The 26,356-nt window shown below is 35.5% G+C and overlaps 1 protein-coding gene across 1 annotated transcript in view; it reads right to left on the bottom strand.

Annotated features, from left to right (window-relative positions):
* The window catches only part of LOC123250116 (sodium-coupled monocarboxylate transporter 1-like), a 238,114-nt gene that overhangs the window by 190,746 nt on the left and 21,012 nt on the right, over nucleotides 1-26,356 (bottom strand). The window contains exons 2-5 of the mRNA XM_044679153.1: nucleotides 24,175-24,240; nucleotides 22,756-22,807; nucleotides 20,877-20,944; nucleotides 12,702-12,856 (exon numbers count right to left, since the gene is read on the bottom strand). Coding sequence (XP_044535088.1) covers nucleotides 12,702-12,856; nucleotides 20,877-20,944; nucleotides 22,756-22,807; nucleotides 24,175-24,240 — 341 coding nt within the window. The remainder of the gene's footprint in view (nucleotides 1-12,701; nucleotides 12,857-20,876; nucleotides 20,945-22,755; nucleotides 22,808-24,174; nucleotides 24,241-26,356) is intronic.

Raw genomic sequence — 26,356 nt, 5'->3', positions numbered from 1 at the left:
TCAGACAAACCAGAATTTCAAAGTGGTACAGAAACAAAGCATAACTATATTTTGAATAAAGCTCAAAAAAAAGTTTTTCACTTTGGAGTTTTAAATTATTTAGATATATGGGCAATTAATAGGCTTGATTGTGACTAAGATCAAGTTTCTATGTAAATCTACATAAAGGAATTTCTACTAGGAGCCAAAAATTTCCATCTGCTCAGCAAAAAGCTGTCACCAATTTCTCCTTACTAAGACAACATACTTTTAAATATTGATGTTAACTAAAAAGAGAGCTTGTATGTATTCAGAAAATAACCCAAAACGGTGATTTGGGTTTTAAAAGATCACTCTGTTTCAAATATGAATAATATAGAAATAGGCGTTGAGCAATAATGCATGTATAACCCAGTGGAATTGCTTGTAAGCTCCAGGATAGGGGAGGGAAGAGGGAAAGGAGAGAACATGAATCATGTAACCATGGAAAAATACTCTTAAAAATTAATTAATTTTTAAAAAGAAAATAATCCAAAAGAATATTGCTTTTCTTGAAATTCTATGTTGAATTCCCACATTTCATGACCCAATGAAGGAGAATGACTAATTTACAGAGTGATACTGTGCCTTGTGACAATTGAATGCCAAGAGACATAGGACACAATACCAACCCTGTGGATACTTTAAGAAAAGTGGCAAAGAATAAGAATTGGAAGACTCAGATAAAAATTCTAGCAATACTCCTTACTACTAATATGACTCTGGACAAGGCCCTCCCTCTCTCTAGATTTGTTTCAATTATAATATGAGGGTATTATACAAGATAGTGTTTGAGGTTCTATACAGACCCTATAGAACCACAACAGTTCATGGCTTACCATTACAGAAAGTACAGTCTGGGAATTAAGATCTCTATTCCTGGCAAAAAATAATTGAGTAAGGCATAATTCACTCTTCAGATATTGTCAACTATGATAATGTCATTATGTCACAGACAAGAGAAGAAGGTTATCTAATTTCCATTAAGTCAACTTGTGTATATATGCAATTGTTCTCTTTTTCCCCCCAATATTTAGGACCAGGAATTGTAGTAGAGCAGAAAGAGAAGTGGATTTAAAATCAGAGGTTCTGGTTTTGAAATCTGAATCTGCCCATCTGACCTTAGGTAAATAAATCCCATAACCTTGATGGATCTCAATTTCTTCAATGAAAAATAGAAAGGAAGATGGTGGAATAGAATTGGCCTACAAGGTCTAAGGTCCTCTACAAACTCGAAATAATCTGTAATATGATGATTTAAAATGTAAATACATTCAAAAAACATATGTACTTTTTATTGAGGAAAACAAATGATGAATTTCTTTAAATCTTGGGTTCTCAAACAAAATTGTCCATTCGGGCACCCCTGGTCCACCCTTTCTGGAACTAAATGAATTTTCAGTAGGATCCTCTGAGACTAGCCAAGTGAGAGATTTGTAATATTTGTTCTACAATGCCACTTTCAGACTCTCCCTCTACTGTCAACACTCGGGAACCTCTCTCCTCCTTTAAGGTTCATTCATTCAAGAATCATGACCCAATCAAGATTCTGGTGGCTATTGCTTACCAACAACTGACACACTATTTCCTTTCTCAATGAATTCAGGTCCTGACTCTCAGTCTTTCTCTGCTGACCAACTCCTGCCTCATATACTAGGGAAGACTTCATCACGCACTTTAAAATACCCTGACTTACCAGTTTCTGAACTTACATTTCTACCCCAATTGAGTTCCCTACAGAGATAAGATGGTCCTATCCTCAAACTTGCCATCACCTACAAATGTTCAATTTCCATGTTCATGAACTTTACAACCCCCTTAACTGATAATAATTTGTTATCATTCTATCTCTCCCTCTGCCTTGTGGTCTCTAACCTAGTTCTTCATTCTCACCATGACCTTCAATCACGCAAGGCATCTCTCACTTCTTTCTGAGACCCTCATAGCAGCATAGCCTACACTTCCCTTCCGCATCCTGACTAGTTAGTGAATCAGTTCAAGTCTACATTGTCCTCTTCTCCTGAGTTCTTTGTCCCTTTATGTTATCACCAGTCTAGCCCTCTCAACCTTCAGTCCTGGATTTTATTCACCCTCTCCTGCCTTTATTCCACTCCTTTGCATATGCTGCTGAAACTAGAGAAAAACACGAAAGTAGTGGACCACATCTCCTATAAATTTATATTATTTTTTTCACTTTTTTTGCTTTCTTGTTAAGAATAATTTATTACATTAGAGCTCACAGTATTTCTCTTCTCTCCCCTCTTTGCATGATAGAAGGCAACATTTGACAAAAACATGTATATGTAAAACTCTTACATGTTTCTATTTATAAATTATTACTCTAAAGATGGACATTCACAAGTTATTCCTGAAAGAAAATTTCTTTTGTAATATATAATATTTTCTTGATTCTGCTCATTTCACTCTTCATAATTTCATGTAGGTCTTTCCTTTTTTTTAACTAACCTGTTCAGAATTTCTTACCATCACATCACATGCCACAACTTTTTAAGCCATTCCTCAATTGACAGGAACCTCCTTAATTTCAAGTTCTTTGCCACCACAAAGAGAGCTTCTATCAATATATTAGGTTTATAGCTTCTTTTCCTTTTCCCCTGAACACCTTAGGAAACAAACCTAACAGTGATATTGCTAAGTCAAAGGGTATAGACAATTTATAACTCTTTAAGCATAATTTCAAATCATTCTCCAAAATGTTTGGATCAATTCATGGGTCCATCAACAGTGTTATCAAGTGTACACATTTTTCCACATTTCCTCCAACATTTGTAATTTTGCCCTTTTATCGTTTTAATCAATCTGAGAGGTGTAAGATGATATTTCAGAGTTATTTTGGTTTGAATTTCTCTAATCAGCAATAATTTAGATCATATTTCCATATAGCTATATAAAACTTTGATTTCTTTATCTGAAAACTATCTGTTCATATATTTTGACCATGTATCAATTGATGAATGGCTCATATTTTTTATAAATTTGACAAGGTTTCCTTTATATTTTAGATGAGATCTCTATTTGAGAAACTGTCTATAAAATTCCCTCCCAATTTCCTACTTTCTAATCCTAGAAATATTTATTTCTATAAAAACTTTTTTTAATTTACTGTTATCAAAATGATCCATTTTACATTTCCTAATACATTCTATCTCTTGAATATTCATAAATTCTTCTATCCATAAATCTGGTAGGTGATTATCTTCCCTGTTCTTCTCATTTGCATATATCTTCCTTTATATCTAGATCATGTGTCCATTTTTATATTATCTTCATAGTTTATATATAGAATATAGCTAGTTTCTGCCAGAGTGCTTTTCAGTTTTCCCAACAATTCTTACTAAATAGTGAATTTTTTCCCTAAAAGCTTGAATCTTCACTTTTGTCACACAAAGTTACTATAATCTTTTACCACTGTTTTTGTATGTTTTTTCTGAACCACTAATCAACCTTTCTATTTCTTAGTCAGTACCAAAGAGTGTTGATTGACCTCTTTCCTTTATATTTTTTCAAAATTTCTTTGATATTCTTAAACTTTTGTTCTTCCAAATGAATTTTTAAAATTTATTTTAGTTCAATAAAATATTTTTGGTAATTTAATTGGGATAACAATTAATAATTAGATTAGTTTAGGTAGAATTATAATTTCTATTATATAATTTTTATTATATTGGCTCTGACCATCCATTAACAATTAACATTTCTCCAATTATTTAAATCTGACTTTATTTCTATAAAAGGTATTTTATAATTAGGTTCATGTAGTTCTTGGGTTTGTTTTGGTAGGTATACTCCCAGGCATATTATTCTGTCTATGGTTATTTTAAATGAAATGGTTTATATTATCTCTTCTTACAAGACTTTATTAGTAATGTATAGAACTGTTGATGATTTATGTGGGTTTGTTTTATATCCTGCCACTTTGCTAAAATTATCATTTTAACTAACTTTTTAAGTCGAATCTCTACAATTTTCTACATATACCATCATACTGTCGGCATAAAGAAGTAGTTTTATTACCTCTTTGCCCATTCTAATTCCTTCTGTATTTTTTTCTTATCTTCTGTTGCTAACATTTCTAATATAATATTGAATAATATTGATGCTAATGGACATCCTTGTTTCACTTCTGATCTTAATGAAAGGCTTCTGGCTTACCTTTGTTGCAAATAATGCTCCCTGATAGTTTAAAGTAGATGCTTATCATTTTAAGGAAAAATCTATTTATGCATATGCTTTCAAATATTTTTAATTCGAATGAATATTGTACTTTGTTGAAAGATTTTTCTGCAACTATTTATATAATCCCATGATTTTTGTGATTTTTTTTGTTATTGATATAATCAATTATGTAAATAGTTTTCCTTAGGTGAAACCATCCCTGCATTCCTGATATAAGTCCTGTTTGGTCATAATATATAATCTCTGTGATATATTGTTGCATTTTCCTAGCTGGTATTTTAATTAAAATTTTTGTATCCATATCCAATCATGAAAAGGATCTAAAATTTCTTTCTCTGTTTTTGCTCTTTCTGGTTTAGGTACCAACACCATATTTGTTTCAAAAGAGGAGTGTGGCGGCACTCCTTCTTCTTAATATTAATACAAATAATTTATTTAATATTGGAATTAGTTGAATGCTAAATGTTTGGTAGAAGTCACTCATAAATCCATCTTCTCTGATGCTTTTTTCTTAGGAAATTCATTTTTGGGATGGGAGTTAAAGTGGTAGAATAGGGGATGCTCAATTCACTCAAACCTTCAATTAAACAAAAGTAGAAAATAAAATGCCTCAAAACAAAGGAAAGCAGGAAACACACATCTCAATGGAGTGAAAAGGGAGGAGGGCATTGAATAGGGGGTCTGGAGGACTATAGAACTCGAGGACCAGCCCAAAGGGCTTCCAAGTGCCCTGAGGCAATGAAACAGCAGAGAAGGAGGGGCAGCCCAATGCCTGCCTAATGCCAGTCCTATGGGATGCCAATTGGCCTGAAGTAAGATAAAAGCAAAACAAGAGCAACCCAATGTGCAGCCAAATGGCTTGAGGCAACGAAAGAGCAGAAAGGAGCAGCCCAGTACCACCCTAAGACCTTGAATGTGGCTTTTGGTAACAGAGACAGCAAGGAGAAGTGCTATTCCATTGCATGCAGCCTAAGGCAATAAAAGGAAAGGAGGAAAAAGCAGCCCTACTTTTTTGCTTTCATATGGCCTGAGGCAATAACCTGGAAGGGGAGGTGGGACTGAAACAGGTCAGCACAGAAAATAACAGGGAAAATGACAGCAGGAAGAGTGACTCCAGGACAAAACAGCAAGTCCTCCTATACAAGATGTCAGCTGGGTCACTCCCTCAAAGTGTACACTGAGAGACCCAAAGACAACCAGACCTACAACAAGCATCAGAGAAGGCTACACTACAACCTTGGAACAGCACTCCCTTTACCCCAGGAGCAGAGTAGAATCTCAACAGGTAGACAAGGTAATGGGGTAGAGGTACAGGAAATAGATAATAACTAGGAAAATTGGTGAAAGACAAAGAAGAAACCTTGTCTTGGAAAGTTACTTTAATGACAGGGAATATCATAATGCAAAAAAAGAAGAAACCTAATCTTAGAAAAGTAATTTAGTGACAGGAAATATCAAAATATAAACTCAGAAGAAGACAAGAGTGGTAAAAAGGAGCCCCAAAGGAAATGAAAAAGGATGTTAGGCCTTGGAAGAACTCTTAGAAGAACTTGAAAAGAAGTAAAATAAATAAATAAATGATTCTAAAATGTTAAAAATTCAACAGTTTAAAAACAAGAATGGGCCAAATGGAAATGGAGGCCAAAAAACACCACTGAAGAAATAACTCCTAAAAGACAAGAATGGGTCAAATGGGAAGGGAGGCAAAAATTCATTGAAGAAAGCAACTTCCTAATGAATAGAATAGGCCAAATGGAAAAGGAAACACAAAAGTTCAATGCAGAATATAACTCCCAAAAAAATTAGAATTGGACAATGGAAGCTAATGACTCAATAAGGTGTCAAGAAAAAAATAAGACAAAATCAAAAGAAGGAAAAATAGAAGAAATTCTTAACAATTTTGTAGACATGAGGGTATCTGTGGAAAATCCTAGAGAGTCAACTAAAAGGTTAGTTGAAACTATCAATAATTTTAGCAAAATGCTGCTTATAAAATAAACTCAAATAAACTATCAGCATTTATATATACATATATATATATATATATTACTAATCAAGTCCTGCATGAAGAGATTGAAAGAGATATTCCATTTAAAATAATCACAAATGGAAAAAAATACCTGGGAGTATAGCTGCCAAAACAAACTTGGCAACTGCATGAACATAATTATAAAATACTTTTTCAACAGATAAAGTTAGATCTAAATAACAAGAAAAATATTAATTGTTCACAGATGGCCAGAAACAATGTAATTAAAATGACAATCCTACCTAAAGTAATCTACTTATTCAATGCCATTCTAATCAAATTACCAAATGATTATTTTATTGAGACAGAAAAATAATAATAAAATTAATTTGGAAGAATAAAAGATCAAAAATATCAAAAGAATTAATGGAAGAAAGTAAAGGGAAAAGGTCTAGCAGTATGTTATATATCATAAAGCAGTAATTATCAAAACTATCTAGCACTGGCTAAGACATAGAAAAGTAGATCAGTGGGACAGAGCAGACATACAACAAACAGCAGTAAAAGATTATAGGAATCTTGTATTTGACAAAAACAAATCTAGTTTTGGGAATAAGAAATTACTACTTGGTAAAAATTGCTGAGACAACTGGAAACTAGTTTGGCAAAAACTATGTATAGACCAATATCTTACACCATTCACTAAGATAAAAAATTAACAGATGATCTAGATATAAAATTAATAGATGATCTAGATATAAAAGGAGATATAATAAGTAAATTAGATCAGGGAACATATTACCTATAAGATTTATGGATAGAAGAGGAATTTATAAGTCAACAAGAGATGCAGAGCATTGTGAATAAAACTAAGGAAATGGAGCAGAATCTATTCTACTTCAACCAAAGTAAAAAATGCAGGGGTAACAAACATGATCTCAGATAAAACAAAACTAAAAACTGATATAATCAATGTAGAAAACCAGAAATATTAAACCATCCATTTCAGATCATAATGCAATAAAAATTATATCCAACAAAGGGCAGCAGAAATACTAAAATTTAATGGAACTAAATAATCTTATCCTAAAAAAGGAATGGTCAAAGAATAAATCATAAAAATAATACTTTCATTAAAGAGAATAACTTGAGGAGACAACAGACTAAAATTTATGGAATGTAGCCAAAGCTATACTTAGGGAAAAATTTACATCTCTAGATACTTACATCAATAAAATAGAGAACTTAGAAAACAATCAAATTTTTTTTTTTTAAACCCTTACCTTCCGTCTTGAAGTCAATACTGTGTATTGGCTCCAAGGCAGAAGAGTGGTAAGGGTAGGCAATGGGGGTCAAGTGACTTGCCCAGGGTCACACAGCTGGGAAGTGTCTGAGGCCAGATTTGAACCTAGGACCTCCCGTCTCTAGGCCTGGCTCTCAATCCACTGAGCTACCCAGCTGCCCCCGAAAACAATCAAATTTTTAAATCCCCCAATAAACACCAAATTGTACATCATGAAAATCAAGGGAGAGAAAAATAAAATTGAAAAACCATTGAACTAATAAAGTAATAAGTAAGACAAGGAGCTGGTTTTATGAAAAAATCTACAAAATAGATAAACCATTGGTTAATTTGATTTTTTTAAGAAAGAAAGTGGAGCTGTGAATTGATCCAACTATTCTGGAGAGCAATTTGGAATTATCCCCAAAGGGTTATAAAATAATGCATACTGTAATCCAGTAATACCACTACTAGGCCTGTATCTCAGAGAGATTTAAAAAAGTAGGGGGGGGGAGACCTACTTATACAAAAATATTTATAACTACTCTTTTTGTGGTGGCAAAGAATTGGAAAGTAAAGGGATATCCATCAACTGGGGAATGATTGAACAAACTGATATATAATGGTGATGAAATACTATTGTTCTATAAGGAATGTTGAACCAGATTATTTCAGAAACTGAAACTGATGATGTAGAACAAAATAAGCAGAACCAGAAAAACAATGTACACAATAACAGCAATATTGTGGAATGATCAACTGTGATAGATAGTTATTATCAGCATACAATGATGTAGGACAGTTTTGTCTGACATGACAAAAGAATGTTATCATCCCTCTACATAGAAAGAACTGTTGGAATCAGAATGCAGATGAAGGCAAATAATTTTTCAATTGTTTATTTAGGTTAATGTTTTGGGGTTTTGGTTTTTATAAGATTACTCACAAAAATAAATAATATGGAAATGTTATACATAATAATACATGTATAACCCAGATCAAATTGCCTGCCAATACTGGGAGTGGGAAGGGAAAGGAAGGAGGAAAATAAGTTTGATCCTATAATTTAGGAAAAGTTGTGTAGAAATTTGTAATAACATGTAATTGGTAATAAATAAATAAGAAAGAGGGGGCAGCTGGGTGACTCAGTGGATTGAGAGTCAAGCCTAGAGACGGGAGGTCCTAGGTTCAAATCCAGCCTCAGACACTTCCCAGCTGTGTGACCCTGGGCAAGTCACTTGACCCCCATTGCCTACCCTTACCACTCTTCCACCAAGGAGCCAATACACAGAAGTTAAGGGCTTAAATAAACAAACAAATAAATAAAAAAGAAAGAAAGAAAGAAAGAAAGAAAGAAAGAAAGAAAGAAAGAAAGAAAGAAAGAAAGAAAGAAAGAAAGAAAGAAAGAAAGAAAGAAGAGAGAGGGAGGAAGGAAGGAAGGAAGGAAGGAAGNAAAGAAAGAAAGAAAGAAAGAAAGAAAGAAAGAAAGAAAGAAAGAAAGAAAGAAGAGAGAGGGAGGAAGGAAGGAAGGAAGGAAGGAAGGAAGGAAGGAAGGAAGGAAGGAAGGAAGGAAGGAAGATTAAAAAACTAAAAAAGAAAAAGGCATATTCCTTTATATTCCTATTCAATTTTCTCCAGATACATATCACATTTAGATTATCTAGGATTCTATTATCCTTGACTTCCTTCTTATTTGGTTTTTTTTTTTTTTTTGGTTAAATTAATCTGGTTCTGAGAAAGGAAGATTGAAGTTCCCCACTGTTATAGCTTTCTATTTATTTCCACTTGTTACTCATTTAGCTTTTCCTTTAAAAATCTGGATGCTGTCAAATTTGGTGCATCTAGATATAGTATTAATAATGCTTCATTATCTATGGTACCTTCTAACATAATGTGACTTCCCTATTTATCTCTTTATAATCAAATCTATTTTAGCTTTAATTTTGTCTGAGATCATGTACCTCTGCTTTTCTTTTTGCATCAGCTGAAGCAAAATATATTCTTCTCCAGCCTTTTATTTTTAATCTACACATAACTCATTTTTAATATATTTCTTGTAAACAACATATTGTTAGGTTTGGAGTTTTGATCCACTCTACTGTTCATTTCCATTTTATGGGTAAATTCATCTCATTCACATTTTTCCTAAATATTTATCCTTCTCATTCTTTTTTTACCCTATTCCTCCTCAGAAGTCTAATTTTCTTCTGACTACTATCTCTCTCTCTAATCTATACCCTTTCTAAGAATACCTCCCATGTCCCCTCCCCTTAATTTTCTAGTTCTTAAACTGTTCAACCTTCTAGGAGTCCCTCATTTATCCCTTACTTTGCCCTTCTATTTCTCTGTAAGTTAAGATGACTTTTACCCTTCTAGATATATGTGTTTTTCCCCCTCTTTGGCCTAGAGCTGATAAGAATAGGGTTCTAGCACTACCATCCCTCCACACCATCTTCTCCTTCACTGTAAGAATTTGGGTTCTTTCCCATTCATGCCTCTATTATATAGGATAATAATTTGATTTTTTCCTCTTCCTACCCATTTTTTTTCCTGGCTTATTCAATATTTCAATGCAACTTCAAGACTTCTACATCTAATTGCTCTTTCAAACTACTCAAGTAGTCTTTTCATTCTTGAGATTTTTTCCCAATGTAAGAAGTAAACAATTTGACCTCATTAAGTCACTTATAATTGTTCTTTCATGTTTATCTTCTTGTTTCTTCTGTTGAAAAAATAAATTAGACATTCTTGATTAGAGAAATGCAAATTAAAACAATGCTGAGGGGGCAGCTGGGTAGCTCAGTGGACTGAGAGTCAGGCCTAGAGACAAGAGGTCCTAGGTTCAGATCTGACCTCAGACACTTCCCAGCTGTGTGACCCTGGGCAAGTCACTTGACCCCCATTGCCTACCCTTCCAAATTGGCCAATATGACACTAAAGGAAAATGATAAATATTGGAGGGGATGTATGAAAATTGGGACACTAATGCAATGTTGGTAGAGTTGTGAATTGATCCAACAATTCTGGAGCGCAATTTGCAACTATCCCCAAAGGACTATAAAATAATGCATATCCTATGATCCAGTAATACCACTACAAAGTCTGTATCCCAAAGAAATTTTTAAAAGGAGAGAAAGACCTACATGTACAAAAAAAAATTTATAGCAGATCTCCTTATGAGGGCAACTAATTGGAAAGTGAGAAGATGTCTATCAATTGGAGGAATGGCTGAACAAATTGTGGTATATATTGTGCTGTAAGAAATGATGAACAGGATGATTTCAGAAAGAGCTGCAAAGACCTACACTATGCACAGTAAAAGCAATATTGTGGAATAATCAACTGTAAAAGACTTAGCTACTCTCTGCATCTTTAATGATCCAGGACAATACTGAGGGACTTATGACAAAGAATGTTATCCACCTCAAGAGAAAGAACTGTTGGAGTTGAAATGCAGATCAAAGCATTAGTTTATTTGGATTTTTATTTTGAGATTTGGGTTTTATCTGAGTATTCTCTTACAAAAATGAATAATGTGAAAATACATTTTGCATGACAATACATGTATAACTCAGATCAAATTGCTTACCAGCTCTGGGAAGAGGGGAGGGAAGGAAAAGAAGAAAATTTGGATCATATAACTTAAGAAAACTTATGTGGAAAATTGTTATTATGTGTAATTGGTAAAATAAAATATCTTTACAAAATAAAAATAAATTCATTGAGAAGGCCATTTACAATACTCCACTTCTTTTGCTCTCACTCAAAGACTCAAAAAAGAGTCTTTTTAACTCTCTACATTCTGGAGTCCAAATTAATCATTCAACTAAAACTGCTCTCTCCAAAGTTACTAATGATCTTTAATTGCCAAATTGAATATACTTTTCTTAGTCCTTATTTTTCTTGACTTCTATTTGCTTTTGATACTTTCACCCTCCCTTTCTTCCCAACTTTCGTGTTACTGTTTCAGGAACTACCACCCTTCCAGACACCAAGGCATCTTCTTCTATTTCTCAATCTTTCTCAATTCCTGTATTCAATCAATTGCAAAGTCTTGTTGCTTCTCTACCATTGTAACACCTCTCACAAATGCCTTTCTCTTACCCGATACTACTACCATCACGTTACAGGACCTCATCATCTCAGGCTGATTGGTCTCTCTCCCATAAATGCCTTCCTACTTCTGTGCATCCTCCACCCAGTTAAAAAAACTAAGAAAGTACTTATCTTGTCTCCCATTAGATCCAGGGCTTCTTAACCCTTTTTGTCATGAATATGACGTAACTAAGTTGGGGCAATGGATAGTGAACTGGACTTGGAGATAGGAAGACCTGAGTTCAAATCTAGCTTCAGACACTTTCAAGCTGTGTGACCCTGAGCTAGTCGGCTTTGTCTCAGTTCCTGCCACTGTAAAACGAGAATCAAAATGGCATCTACCTTCCAGGTTTTCAGGAGGATCAAATGAAATAATCCTTGTAAGGTGCTTTCCACAGTGCCTGGCCTATAGTAAGCACTTAATGAATGTTTGTTCTATTCCCCACTCTTCCCCACCTTTCTTCATCACAGGTATCTTTTAGCTATTTGCTAAATCTATGGACTCCTTGTCAGAATGTTTTAAGTTCATAAAATAAACTGAAATAATAAATTTCAATTAGAGATCAGTGAAAATAAAGGTATATCTTTCTGATTCATATTAATAGGCCCCCTCAAAATCTATTCACTAACCCCTTGGGAGGCTGGGAATACCAGTATATAAATCTCTCCATTAAATTATAAGTTCCTCCAAAGCCAGTATTCATGAATAGATAGTAAGTCATCTTATGCATATTGGGATTTCTACAAAATATTTACTGAATTGAACATTAGGCATAAAACCTGCAATTTCAACACTAAAAGTGATTTTGTTGGTTTCACTCCTCAAAGTACTAGTCTTCAAGTCAGACTCCTGGCCTTTAAATCTTGGCTTCACTATTTACTAACCAGGCAACCACAGAGTTATCACTTTGCTTTAAAGAGAATCAGTTTCATCATCTGTAAAATGTAGAAAATTTGTTCTACCAACTTTATATACTGTTTTTCTTTTTTAAACCTTAGAGCACTATATAAACATTATGTATTATTGTTATCCCGCCACTTAATGATATTTTAAAAAACATCCTGTACATGTAATATAAAACCTTTTAATTTGAAAGAAATTAAATTGAAATTGAAATTTTTTTTTAAAAATTGACTTACTCCCAAAAGTTTAGTCTTCCTCCTTCCTTAGCATGTTGTAAGATAACCGAAAGTCCACCTTGAATTCTTGAGGTCTGTATGATAATTGAACCAAATCCTGCTAGCATAATTATTGCTTGAAAAACATCTGTCCATACAACAGCTTTGAAACCTCCCTGGAAAGAAAAAGCAAATGCAAAATATTAAAAAGTTCATTTTCATTTCTATGTTTATTTCTTACCTGACAAAGTTAGGTTTCTATGCTAACTGGACTTTTGAAGAAACTGACTGATTTCAACAAAACTTGACTCCTAACAGTTTTTCAACTATTTTTTAAGCTGGATTTGTAGTTTCATCTTGTCACATTGAAACAAAACAGTAATCAAGAAACATCTCCATATGAGCACAACATTCCTTAGTTTTCATAGATTTAATATAAAAAGTGGCATGTAGGGTAAAGAATAAAAACATGTTGTATCAAGAAAAAAGTTTACATAACTAAGAAGTCTGTTCAACATCCTTTAAATGAATTATATCACCAATAATTGTCAAAAATTAGATTATATTTCAATCTTGTACCTTATGTCTAAAATATTCATGACAGTAAAATGTATTAGAAATTATGTTAGAATTTGGAACTATACCTGAAGGGCTATAAAACTGCACACTCTAACCCAAAAATATCACTTCTAAGTCTATAACCCAAAGAGATCAAAGGAAAAGAATATATTCATACTAAAATAATTTATAGCAGCTCTTTTTGTGGTGACAAAGAATTGGAAACTGAGGAGATGCCAATTAACTGGGGAAAGGCTAAACAAGTTGAAGTATGACTATGATGGAATATTATAGTATTTTAAAAAAATGAGCAGATTAGTTTCAGAAAAACCTGGAAAGATCTATATGAATTGATGCAGAGTGAAGTGAGCAGAACCAGAACATTTTTATGTAATAACAGCATTGTAAAGATGATCAGTTGTGAAAGACTGAGCTACTCTGATCAATACAACAATCCATTACAATTCCAAATGTCTCATGATAAAAAAAAAATGCTATCCACCTTCAGAGGAAGAATTGATGAACCCTGAGAGCAAATTAAAATGTAATTTTTTTCACTTTCTTCATTTTTCTTGCTTTTTTTTTAAAAAAAAACAATATGGAAATGTTTTGCATGACTTAACAGATATGAGTATTATTATTTTGTTTGTCTTCTCAAGGAATAAGGTTTGGGACTCATAATTTTTTTTAGAATAATTAAAAATAAATAAGGAGGGGCAGCTAGGTGGCTCAGAGGATAGAGAGTCAGGCCTGGAGATGGAAGGTCCTGGGTTTAAATCTAATATTAGATACTTCCTACCAATGTGGCCTTGGGCAAGTCATTTAATCCCAATTGCCTAGTCCTTACTGCTCTTCTATCTTGGAACTAGTTTTGATTCTAAAACAGAAGATAAAAGTTTTTTTAAATAAATATTCAAATAACAAGTTAGGGAAAAAAGAAATTATATAACAATTTAAGTTTAAAACAGAGCAACAGAGGCAGCTGGGTAGCCCAGTGAATTGAGAGCCAGGTCTAGAGATGGGAGGTCCTAGGTTCAAATTTGGCCTCAGACACTTTCTAGCTGTTCAACCCTGGCTGAGTCACTTCACCCCCATTGCCTAGCCCTTACCACTCCTTCTGTCTTGGAATCAATAAACAGTATTGATTCTAAGAGGGAAGGTAAGGGTTTAAAAAAAATAAGATAAAATGAAATAAAACAGAGCAACAAGGTATGGTTTTGTACTGCTTTGGCTTTTTCTGGCTATAAAAATACAGCTTATGTGCCCCTAGTGATGAGCTTAGCTTCAATGCTCAGCCAGTAGACACAATTGGCTCAAAGCAAAGATATCTATTAAGCTGGCATATTAAATACAATAGCTAAAACTAACTGCCCCACAAATACACAGGTATCTGTGGGAAGAGTGGGCAAAAATTCAAAATATACTCATTATAATGCCAGGAAATCAGGAACACCTACAGCCCAGGCAATTTACATCTCTGGCACTGAACGGACTGATTTTCTTTTCCTTTTTATTGTGTAATTAGAATCTGCCCTCCCCCACCCCCCAGGACTCTAAATGCCAGTATCCCACTTTCCTTCTCTTGTTAAGTCCTTAGTTTTAGAGATAAAGTTTGTGTGTGAGCACGCCTGCCTCTCTCTTTCCCTCCCCTCCCCCCCACCAACGTGGCTGGGAAAACTTTTTACTCAGGCTTTTACTTTGTCCTTTTATTTCTTCTGCTTCAAGTGATTATTAATAAATCTTATGAAATATAATATTTGAAGTTATTGGATATTAAATTTAAATCTAACATCATGAAGTCTCTTTAAAGGCCCCCAGGGACAGAGTTAGTAGCAATGCCCGTTGCTTTTCTAATTGAATCAGAAAATACCTCCACCTTATGTAAAGAAAATAGGCAGTCACCTTGGCACACGAAATTAATCTATTAATATCTCATTTCTTCTTGTCACGGGCCGAGTTTCTGTGACTAGATCACCTGAGCCGGATGGGCAGGAGGAGATCTCCTCTTAGCCTACTCCCTCTACTGCTTATATTTCAGCAAAAGAACTTTAAACGTCTCTCTTCATCTTAATACGATGTGAAATAATTGAAGACGGTGTTCCGCTCCAGATAATTAGCAGGTCCCGTCACCCCTAAAGTCATAGAATAGTCCAAAGGCTTCCGGAAATCCAAGCCCAGCCCCAAGCCGCCCAGGCACAAGGCTTTGGGCATCCTGCCTTCTTCCCTCCTCCCCTCCCCGGCACCCCCCCCCCCCCCCCTCCAACCTCCCCGGCCGCCTCTCGTCTTCTCCGGTTGGCGCTCCCAAAGGACCCTGCGGAAGCCCAGGATCCGGAAGCGCGCCCTCTGCAGAGGCGCCTCTGGGCAACTGTATAACGGCTTCCAATTTCAACATCAATTCTATTGCCTTTCCTAAGACCTCAAGCTCAGACATCTAGTGGAGGACAATTCTAAACCAAATCCTGAAGGTGGCCTATGAAGGAAGGGCAGCAACGCAGCCCTCATCTTTCTCTGGAGTGGAAAGACGTTGAGCTCAATCCACCAGGCATCCTTTATGCCAACCCTGCAACGGGCTTCCTCCACTGTAAAACGGGAATAAGCGCAACACGGAACTCGCAAGGTGGTCGGGAGAATTAAACGAGATAACCCCCGTAATGTGCTTAGCGCAATGCCAGGCACGTTGTAAATGCTTATTCCTGAGGCGAGGCAGGTAGAGTGCCAGGCCTGGAGTCACAGAGGACCTGGGTTCAAATCCAATCTCAGATCCTTCTTAACTGTGTGATGATATTGGGCAAGTCACTGAAGCCCATTGGCTTGGCCCTTGCCCTTCTGGCCTCAAGTTGTCTTAAGGACAGAACTAAGGGTTCAAAAACAGGAAAATAAATGCTTATTCCTATCCCTTCCCTTCCTTCCTTAAACACCGGACTGGAGCTACAAAATGAAACCTACACTTAGAGACGTGGTCCGTGTGAGAGCCTGTGTTGCTTGACTACATTTGTTCCGAGGTCTTGCTTTCCTTCCCCCGCCCCCTCTCCCCACTGGAAGGTAAGGGAAAGGGGAGAAAAATAAATGGGGGTGAATCTCACTCCTATGAACTTTCCTAACGCCTCATTCAAGAAATCTAGACAGAGGCTGGGTCAATGCTCTGAGAGCTCCTGGCAATGCAGATCTATCTGCTTCTCTACAATTTATCAGCTTAAGCAATCTTGCTTAAGATACACAATACGAGGCCCCTCTTTAGCAGTTTGGCAAAGTCTATGAATCCCTTCATGGGATGTTTTGAAATGCCTGAAATAAATCAGGTACAATTAAAAAGGAAATTAAAAATACTGAGTTACCAAAATATTTTTGGAAAAAATTTCAAAGATTCCAGGTTAAGAACATCTATAGGGAGGCAGCTGGGTAGGCTTAGAGATGGGAGGTCCTGGGTTCAAATTTGACCTCAGACTTCCTAACTGTGTGACCCTGGGCAAGTCACTTCACCCCCAATGCCTAGCCCTTACTGCTCTTCTGCCTTGGAACCAATAAGTGATATTGATTCTAAGGTGGAAAGCAAGGATTTTAAGAAAAGAAAAAAAATAATACCCACAAACCTTCATTCATATATGTTTACTAATGTGTTTTATAATTATTGGTATACATAATTATTTTGACTACTACTTGCAGGCTGGAATTTTACCTTCTTTATCCATCTGTCTTTCACAGTGCTTAAATCACACTAGGTACTGAATGTTTACTAAATGAGTAATTGAATAAATGAATGAACCACTAATGTCTTGCTAAAAGAAATACTGAAAATATTGTGTAAGTGTATTTAGGAGAGCCATTTGGAGGACAGCATGACTTTTTCCTTTCAAAAAATAAGATACTTAGCCTGCTGTGCAGCTTTTTTTAACCTCCATGAACTTTGATTTTTTTTATATGTAAAATGAAGGGGATACTCAATGTCCTTTAACAGCCCTTTCAGCTCTAAAACCACATTCCTTTGATCCTGTATTCTTTCTATTCCTATTCTCATGCCCTTTCCATTTCTTTAGCAGAGTGCACTATTGATCATTTTCTCTCAAGGTTACATTCCTTCCTATCTGTAAGCCTCCTTCCCTATTAGCATTGGCTTGGGTTTCTCCTATGCTTTATAAAAACAACAATAAACGCTAACCTTACCATCCCACAAGCTTGTGTATTTGTGTTTCTTCTCTTCCATGACCAAACCATTTGAAAGATAATCTACATTTTCTGCCTCTACTTCATCAACCATTCATTCATCAAATCCCTTTTAGTATGGCTTCTTTTTAGTCTCTTAATACCATTCACTCAAATGTTACCAATGACCTTCTTCCTTGAAAATAAATGATATTATTTTTCCAATCTTCCAGTATTCAGCCTCCTTGCCTCTCCTGTTGCTTTTGAGACTTCTCACCACCTCCTCAGGAACACTTTTCCTTGTCTAGGCTTCCCTGACTGTTCTCCTGTTTTTCTGCCTACCTGTATGGGCCCTTCCTTCACAGTTTCCCACTCACATGTCTCTCATACTCTAAGCATTGATTGTCACATAAAGCTCCTCTCCAGTCTCACTATAATCTCTCCCTAGGTGGCATTCTCTGCTGCCATGAGGCCAGTTATCATCTCTACACAATTATTATCAGTCCTAATATCTCTTAACTACTAATACAATATGGTCAGCTGCTTGTTGGAGAGTTCAACCTGGAAATCCCAATGACATCTCAAACATAAAAGGAATTCATTGTGTGTTAGTTAAAATCACCTGGGGTTCTATTTGGAAGGATTGAACCTCAATATAGTGTTTGACAAACTTCTGTGGACCTGTGGGGGTCCTTAAAACTACATTTCCCGTGGTCCAACGGGTTTCCTGTTTTGGATGACATATTAAAGGTGAGGGACTGTTTTAAGTAGGGGGAGTGACTTGGAACTTCCTCTTTAGTTACCTGAGCTCTAGGAGAGAGGAAGGTAAATGGCTGAGGTGAGGTTGGAATAGGTTTTTTCTTACAGGCGCGTGGTCAGTTTATCTCTATCAGCATGGCTTTTATTAAAATACTATTCTCCCTTTTGATCTCGGCTCTCATCATTTTAAATCATAACAGTTGCCTTCCCATTAGAACTATTCTTCCAAATGTCTATTTCTGTTAAAGGCAGTAGTAGCATCCTCTAATATTCCCAAGTTTATTACCTGGGAATAATCTCAGACTCTTACCTCCCCAAAACTCCCTTCCACATAAAATTAGTTGTCCAGTCCTTGAATTCTACTTCCATAAAATCCATTTCTCTTTTTCCACATATGCTACCACCCTATTTTGACCACTGACTTTTCCTGAACTACTAAAAAAGATTCTTAACTGTTCTCTCTGATTTCCGTGTCTCCCTTCTGTAATCCATCATTTACAGAGAGGCCAAAATCAAATTCTGACATTCTGACATTCTTGTCACTATTCTAAGATTCAAGAAACTTTCAGTGGCTTTTTCTATTTTATTGGATAATTCAGTTCTAACCTGCCTTTTTGTTGTTGCTGTTCAGTCGTTTCAATTATGTCAGTCTCTTCATCAAACAATCAAGATAAATATTTATCAAATGCCTATCATACTCTCATTTTCTAATGAATAAGACAAGTACATATGTAAGTGCAATGTGAATGAATTTAAATATATACAAAGTAGTTAAATGTAAGGTTGTTTGAGAGAGAAGACACTACCAGTTGGAGGTCAAAAAGGCTTCATGTAAAATATGGCATCTAAACTTCAATTTCAAGAAAAAGAGGGATTCTATAAGGCCGAAGGAAGGAGGGAGAGCATTCCAGGCATGGGGGGCAGTGACACCAAAGACCCAGAGGTGAGAGATCGAGGGCTGGGTGTGAGAAAAAGAGAGAAGACCAATTTAGCTGTCTAACAGAGTGCTGGGGGAGTCATAAACAGGGAGGATGGAAAGATAGTCAGGTTGTGTAGACCTCTCAAAGCCAAACAGAGGAGTATATACTTTATTCGAGAAGCCACTGGAGTTGATTAATAATTATAATAATAGCTAACATTTAGATATGTGAGTGTAAAACCCCCTTGCCCCATTTTTATGATTATAATAGTATTAGCCTTTATGATTATAACACAGATAATACAGTTTGCTTTATTTGAATTATAAAAGCATTAGCTAAGAAATATACAGCTTAGAGTGATATTAAATCTTGCTGACAGGCACTTTGACTTTAAGTCTATAACCCAAAAATCTCTCTCAAGCCCACCACACTCTTCTGCATGTACAACAGCCAGGCTGGGGCTGGAGGGCTGCCTTTGGGGTGCCTGGCTAGGTGCAATGATGATGTTAGTCATCCTTAGCTGCCATCTTTAGAAGCAGCTGACTCCTGACATTAATAGAAATTGTCAGCAAAAACAATCAGAACCCTTATTGAATAGACCTTGGAAAGGTCAGCCATGATAAGACATTAGTTACCGCCCATAGCGATGATTTCTGTACTTTCCAGCTTATTCAGCACCTGTGCCATTAATTAAGACCTGACCATATGAAAGATTTATGTTCATCCTACTTTAATTTTGACTGTACTTTCTGTCTTTAAGCTGACACTGTGTCATCAGATTTCTGTGCATAAAAAAGGCCATCTCCTAAGGCTTGGGGTCTTTGGTCTTGTTCTTGACCAGAGTCCAGCTTCATTGTGAGACCAGCCCTCTCCCAATAAACCTGTTTTTAGCTTAGAGACTGTATTCGTGTGATAATTTTTCACCACAGATAGCACTTGCTATATTGCCAGTTGTCAAGCCAAGTGCTTTATAATTGTTATCTCACTTGATCTTCACAACAACCTAGGGAGTTAGATGCTATTATTATTCCCACTTTACAGGGGAGGAAACTGAGGCAAGCAAAGGATAAGTGACTTGGCACAGGGTTGGGGGGTCACACAGTTAATGCATGTCTGAGGCTAGATTCAGTTAAGTGGTAGAGTAATAACATATATAAATTTTTTTTAATTGCTTTAACAGCAATGTTTAGAATTGATTGGAGTGGTGAGAGGCCCAAAGCAGGGAACCCCATTAGGAGACTGTTGAAATAATTTAAGGAAAAGATGAGGAAAGCCTGAATTAAGAAGAAAGCTCTGCAGTTAGACAGAAAAGGTTGGATTTGGGATATGTTATGAAAGAAGAAAAGGTAAATCAATGATTTATCAGATATATGGGGTAAAGAAAAGTGAGGCATACAAGATAATGCCAAAATTACAAACATAAGACACTAGAACTTTGGTGGAGCCTTGTTAAAAAAACAGACATTCGGAAGAGGGAAGATTTTAGGGAGAAAGATAAAGAGCTTAACTTTAGATATATTCAATTTAGGATGGCTCTGGAACATCCAGTTTGAAATATCCAGTAGGCAGTGGTGATATAAGGCTAAGATCTGAAAAAGTGGGACTGGACACACAGATCTGTGAATATCATTTGCAAAGAGATGATAGTTACAAGCAAAAGGGTTAATAAGGTTACCAAAAAATGGAAAACAGGAAAGAAGAGCAAAACACCCTGGAATAGAGTATTGTTATAACTTATTTTAAGAAACTGAAATCTTCCTTTTCTGATTAAATATGCAGACTATTTAACTGAGCAAGCGGAAATATTATATAAACATACCACTGTGCAGTAGAAAGTACAGACAATCCCAGTTCCAACTATAGCACTCCAGAGCTCAAATCCTGTGACTAAAAAGGAAAATACAAAAAATTACAAAACATGAACTTTAGAATTTTCCTAATGTTCCAAATGTTGAAAAGAATTAACAAAAGAATTATTGTTTTTATATATTTCAGTTGGTGACTTCTGAGCTTTTAAAACATTCTCATCAGTTATTTTAAGAGATACCCTAAAATATAAAACAAAGATAATTTAGATTTTAATTCATTGATATTTCAAGGATCAGTGTCTAAGCAGGAAGTTTCATAAGCTGAATGTAACCAGTTGGACCCCTAGAGATAATCCTTGCCAGAGTCAAGTAGGGTAGCTCTCAAGTAGACAGCAAAGCCTTTCCAGCTTAGTAGGAACAGGCAATAGTTTTCAACCCACTGGCATAATCTCCAAGAACTCAAGATTCTCAATTCCACATCCCAGTTGGAATTGAAATCATATACTTTGGTGTCAAATAAGTTTGAAATAATCTAAAACTCTTAAACAACTAAAAAAATATGGAAATGAGAGAGATGTATTTGCTTTGGGTATTGTTCTACCTAAAGGACTTATAAGCCTTTGTGGGTCATCATTGTATAGAAAACAAACTACTTCATATCTGCTACAAACCAATGATGAAAGCGTTGGTATACATATTGAAAACTGATGTGAACTAAAGACCAATATTCTCCATTGTAATGACTGAAATTCTTGAGAGGCAGTATTTCTTTATTTTTAAATTTATTAATTGACTAGTTAAGACATTTTAATATGATTCATTATCTCTCTCCACAATCCAAAAAGAGGCCTTTCCTCCTCTGGTGCAGATAGAGATAGAGATAGAGATAGAGATAGAGATAGAGATAGAGATAGAGATAGAGATAGAGATAGAGATAGAGATAGAGATAGAGATAGAGATAGAGATGTCTCTGGTGTGCTCACCTCTCCTGAACATCCCAAGATATCTGAGGGATAAATAGCCATTGAGGAGGTGGGCCTAGAGGTCTCAACTCTTCCTTTGTTATTTCATCACAGGAGGGGGGTGTCATTGCTGAGATTCAGAAGACATCAGAACATTCTGCCATGTGGCTGGACCACTGTACCTTAAGTGAGTTCTATATGGCTGCTTAGCCCACTCTTAATCGGGGTTTGACTATGGCTGCTCAGTCCTATCCATAATCTTTTTCTCCTTAACAAAGACAAAAGATCCCAACCCATTTTCATAGTGTTTTTTTTTTGGGGGGGGGGGGTTCCTAAGGGATAAATTATTTTTTAATCCCAATTCAATATTAATTTCCCACAACATGAAACATATATTAGAATGTCACTAACAAAAGTGTTGGAAGGAGTAAAGAGATGAGTCTTGAGATTGAGTTCTAGCCCCAGCTGAGATGTGACAATAAGTAGTCATGTATGTCCTTAGGCTAGTCACTTAGTCTCAATATCCTCATCATTTAAATTAGTAAAATACCTGCTCACACTAAATTCACAAAGTAACTCTAAAGAGCAAATGCAATAATAAAGGACTTTTTTAAATTGAAAAGATCTTTAAAAAATGTGAAATACTATTATTAAGTAAACAGCTAACATTATCATATATAGTTCTAATTTACCAACATAAATGAACCATTTTTAAAAGCACATCCAGTACCCAAAGGCCAAGAGTTTGACCTCTGTCAGATATAAGCAAATATAGCAATTCCAAGGATGGGGTCTAAATCAAAAATAAATATGTGTTATGATACAAATATTGAGAATAACTTAAGTAGCTTATTTTTATCTCATCTAAATTCACTGGAAAATTAACAACAAATTTATAATTTAAAATAATGATTATTTTTAAGCTGACCTTGATTCAAAGCAAGAGCAGGAGCATATATAACAATTCCAGTATATAGCATCTAGAAAGAGAAACCAAATGGGAAACATTGGTTGTCAAACAATATCTTGTATATAAGATGCATAAAAGATGATTAAAGACATACATACTCTGCCTCTCACAGGTATGTATTTTCTTGAAATACACATTTTAGAATAATTATTTTGAAATATTGGGCTCCTGACTCTGTTGTGTTAGTTCCAATTATACCATAAGTTGGCAGATAAAAAGGTTTTCAAATCCTTCCTCAGACCTCAGACCTGTGCAACCCAGGACAAATCATTTAAACCTTTCAGTCTTGGTTTCCTTACCCATATATAATAAAGATATAATAGTACCTATTCCACAGAGTTATTTCAAGGATCAAAGGAGGTATGTTAAAGAGCTTTGTAAATTTTAATGTGCTTTATGAATGCTAGCTATTTTTAAAAATCTAATGTTTCTTTTAATGACTGTTAAATTGAAATAAGAGGAGTTGCCCTTCTATTTAAAATCTGTGTTAAAGAGATCAATTTTTTTCCTCTGTCTTTAAAGGAGGAGTTTAGTGCATACAGCTTTGGACTGGCTATATACTTTATAGAAAGTACTTTCCTTCCAGTTTCAAAGTAAAAATTCCTAAAAGGTCTTCTCGGTATAAGTATTTTTTAAAGGAATAAGTTAAGGCTTTTGATTTATATATTTCTTTGGCAAAAGAAGTAAGAATGAGCTGTTTTCAAAAAATTACTAGATCTAAATTAACGAAATCAAAGTTTTGAAAGGGATGTCGTTATCTCATTCCATCTATAATTGAATAGAAATCCCATTTGTGATAAGAAATGAAAATTTTCTGTGATAATGAATCCCTGATATTTTTCCAGCAAACCTCATTCCACTATTAGTCCAATTATCAGGAAAAAAAATTCCTTAAATGAAGACAGTATCTTCATACTACCTATTCACACTATGTTTCTGAAACTTCCACCTTCACCTCCTAGTTCCACCCTCTAAGGTCAAACAGAATAAGACTAATTCCTTTTCTACAAGACAGATCTTCCAAAAAATAAGGACTCATATTTCTCTTAAGTTTTGTTCAGATTTGATCCACTACCAACCCATTAATCAATTTTCATATGGCATAGTTACCCCTTTCACCATCCTGGCCACCTATCTTTCTTTGTCAATATTTTCCCTAATATGAGGTTTCCTTTCTAAGTGACAGTTGCATATTCAAGTAAATTCTCTAAAATTATAAAATGTATTTCATTATCTATTATGTTTAATGTTTTGAGTTCCTTCTGCTATCTTTCTATTTTCATGTATATTCAAATTTATTAAGATATTTATTTATAAGTAAATGCCCTTTAAAACAATCTAGATTACAAAGAAAGAATAACTTGTCAAATTACTTGCCGTTTGAACAATAAATAGAAATGATCCCATTGAGCGAGCTGCTTTATTAAATCGAAGTTCTAAGTACTGTAAATAAACAAAATAGCAAATCTGTATTAGCAATATGTAAAGGGAAAAAAATTTTTAATATTGAGCATGTTTTTTCTTTCAACAAGTAAAAAGTTCTAAGTAAAGACTTAAGCCTCCCTCTACAGATTTCAGTGAGGTAAGGAATGTCGCTCTATCTACAGATAAATATGTAGAAATGATTAGACTAAAAATATTCATCTAAAGGACGCTACTACAGTCTTAAATAGGTCAATTTCATTTGGGAGTGAGTGAAATAAAATAAAGTGTGTGATTCTCAAAGTAAAGCACCCAGCTTACACCCCCAGTTAAGAACAGAATGTGTAAATCAGTCTGTTTTAGTTTCAAGGACTTCTTGATTTTTGTACAGAAGATTTAGGAGGTAGTCCTGGCACCTGGAGAAGATAAAAGGCTCCTTATCCAAGGGCATCAGACACATACACTCAGCCAGGCCAGCTGCAACTGCCCTCTTATATCTCCTTACCCTTGAAAATTTAGGGGGACACTCTTAACCGCCTCCCAAGTGATGAGCTCCTGTATCTTACTGTTTTCTGATTGGGGTAGACTTCACGCCTAGATTGTAAGTCCTGACCTCCAGACAAGAAATTGGACAGAGGAGGGAGGGAGGAAGTCTTACATCAAGAACCAATATGATGCTTGTATTTGTGCCCAGGTATTTGCATTCGCCACTAGGATATATTGGCCATTTTCATGAGAAAGAAAGAAACTTCTGTCTCTTCTACTCTCACTTTCTGACTCCAAATTTTTAATTTACATGGAGTGGGTATTCATTTTTAGCCCACACAGGAGGTAGCTATAAAATGTGTAAGGGTCCTGGATCCACCACAGGGTTTTGTGAATCCTGTGTCTTTTTCTCCCCAATTACTAAAGTCTCTTTAGTCTCAGGCTGTATCCTAGCTAGGAAGGCAATGGTCAAAATATTGAGCAGCTGAATTGAGAATAAATAGGAAAGGAGAAAAGATACAATCTAGGGAAAGTCAAGATACTGAGGGGTTCCAAATTTAGCACAGGCACTTCCTAACTACCACAAGGATTTTCCAAAAGTATAGGTTTGGTTTTGTCACTACCCTACTCAGTAAATTGTAGTAGCTCCTGATTATTCACAGGATTCAAGTTGAATCAAGTCAAAGTTGTCTGTCTAGTTTGTAAAGTCCTTTTAACCACACTGCCCTATCCTGTCTCTCCAGTCTCCTTATGACACTTGCTCTGCTACAAATCAACCTTCTATCCCTCACACACCATAACTTCAGGACTCCCAAACTTTTCACTAGATGTCCTCCAGGCCCAGGAAATTCTCCCTTCTCACCTCCCTCTCCTCTCACTTTCCTGAGTTTTCTGAATAACTGCTCATATCTTCATCAAGGGGCCTTTCCAGGGGAATATCCTTTCCTTAGCCTTTTCTCAGAGATTACCTTCCACATACTCTGTATATAACTTGTATACACAAGATTACTTACATGTTCTCTCCTCCATTAGAATATGAATGTTTTCCAGACTTGCATGAAAATATTTATTGCCACACTTTTTGTGGTGGCAAAAAACTGGAAAATGAGGGTATGCCCTTCAATTGGGGAATGGTTGAACAAATTGTGGTATATGCTGGTGATGGAATACTATTGTGCTCAAAGGAATAATAAACTGGAGGAATTCCATGTGAACTGGAAAGACCTCCAGGAATTGATGCAGAGCGAAAGGAGCAGAGCCAGAAGAACATTGTACACAGAGACCAATACACTGTGGTAAAATAGAATGTAATGGACTTCTGTACTAGCAGCAATGCAATGGCACAGGACAATTCTGAGGGATTTATGGAAAAGAATGCTACCCACATTCAGAGGAAGAACTACAGGAATGGAGACAGAAGAAAAACAACTGATTGAACACATGGATTGAGGCGGACATGATTGGGGGTGTAGACTCGAAACTACCACACCAATGCAACTATCAACAATTTGGAAATAGGTCTTGATCAATGACACATATTAAAACCAGTGGAAATACACATCAGCCATGGGGGTGGTGGTGAAGGGGAAAGTAAGAGCATGAATTATGTAACCATGTTAACTTTTCTAAAAAATAAATATTAATAAATGTT

The sequence above is a fragment of the Gracilinanus agilis genome, chromosome 5 (genome assembly GCF_016433145.1).
Source record: "Gracilinanus agilis isolate LMUSP501 chromosome 5, AgileGrace, whole genome shotgun sequence".
Lineage (NCBI taxonomy): Eukaryota > Metazoa > Chordata > Mammalia > Didelphimorphia > Didelphidae > Gracilinanus > Gracilinanus agilis.
Note: the sequence above shows the minus strand (reverse complement) of the source record. Positions and strands in the feature narration are given on the sequence as shown.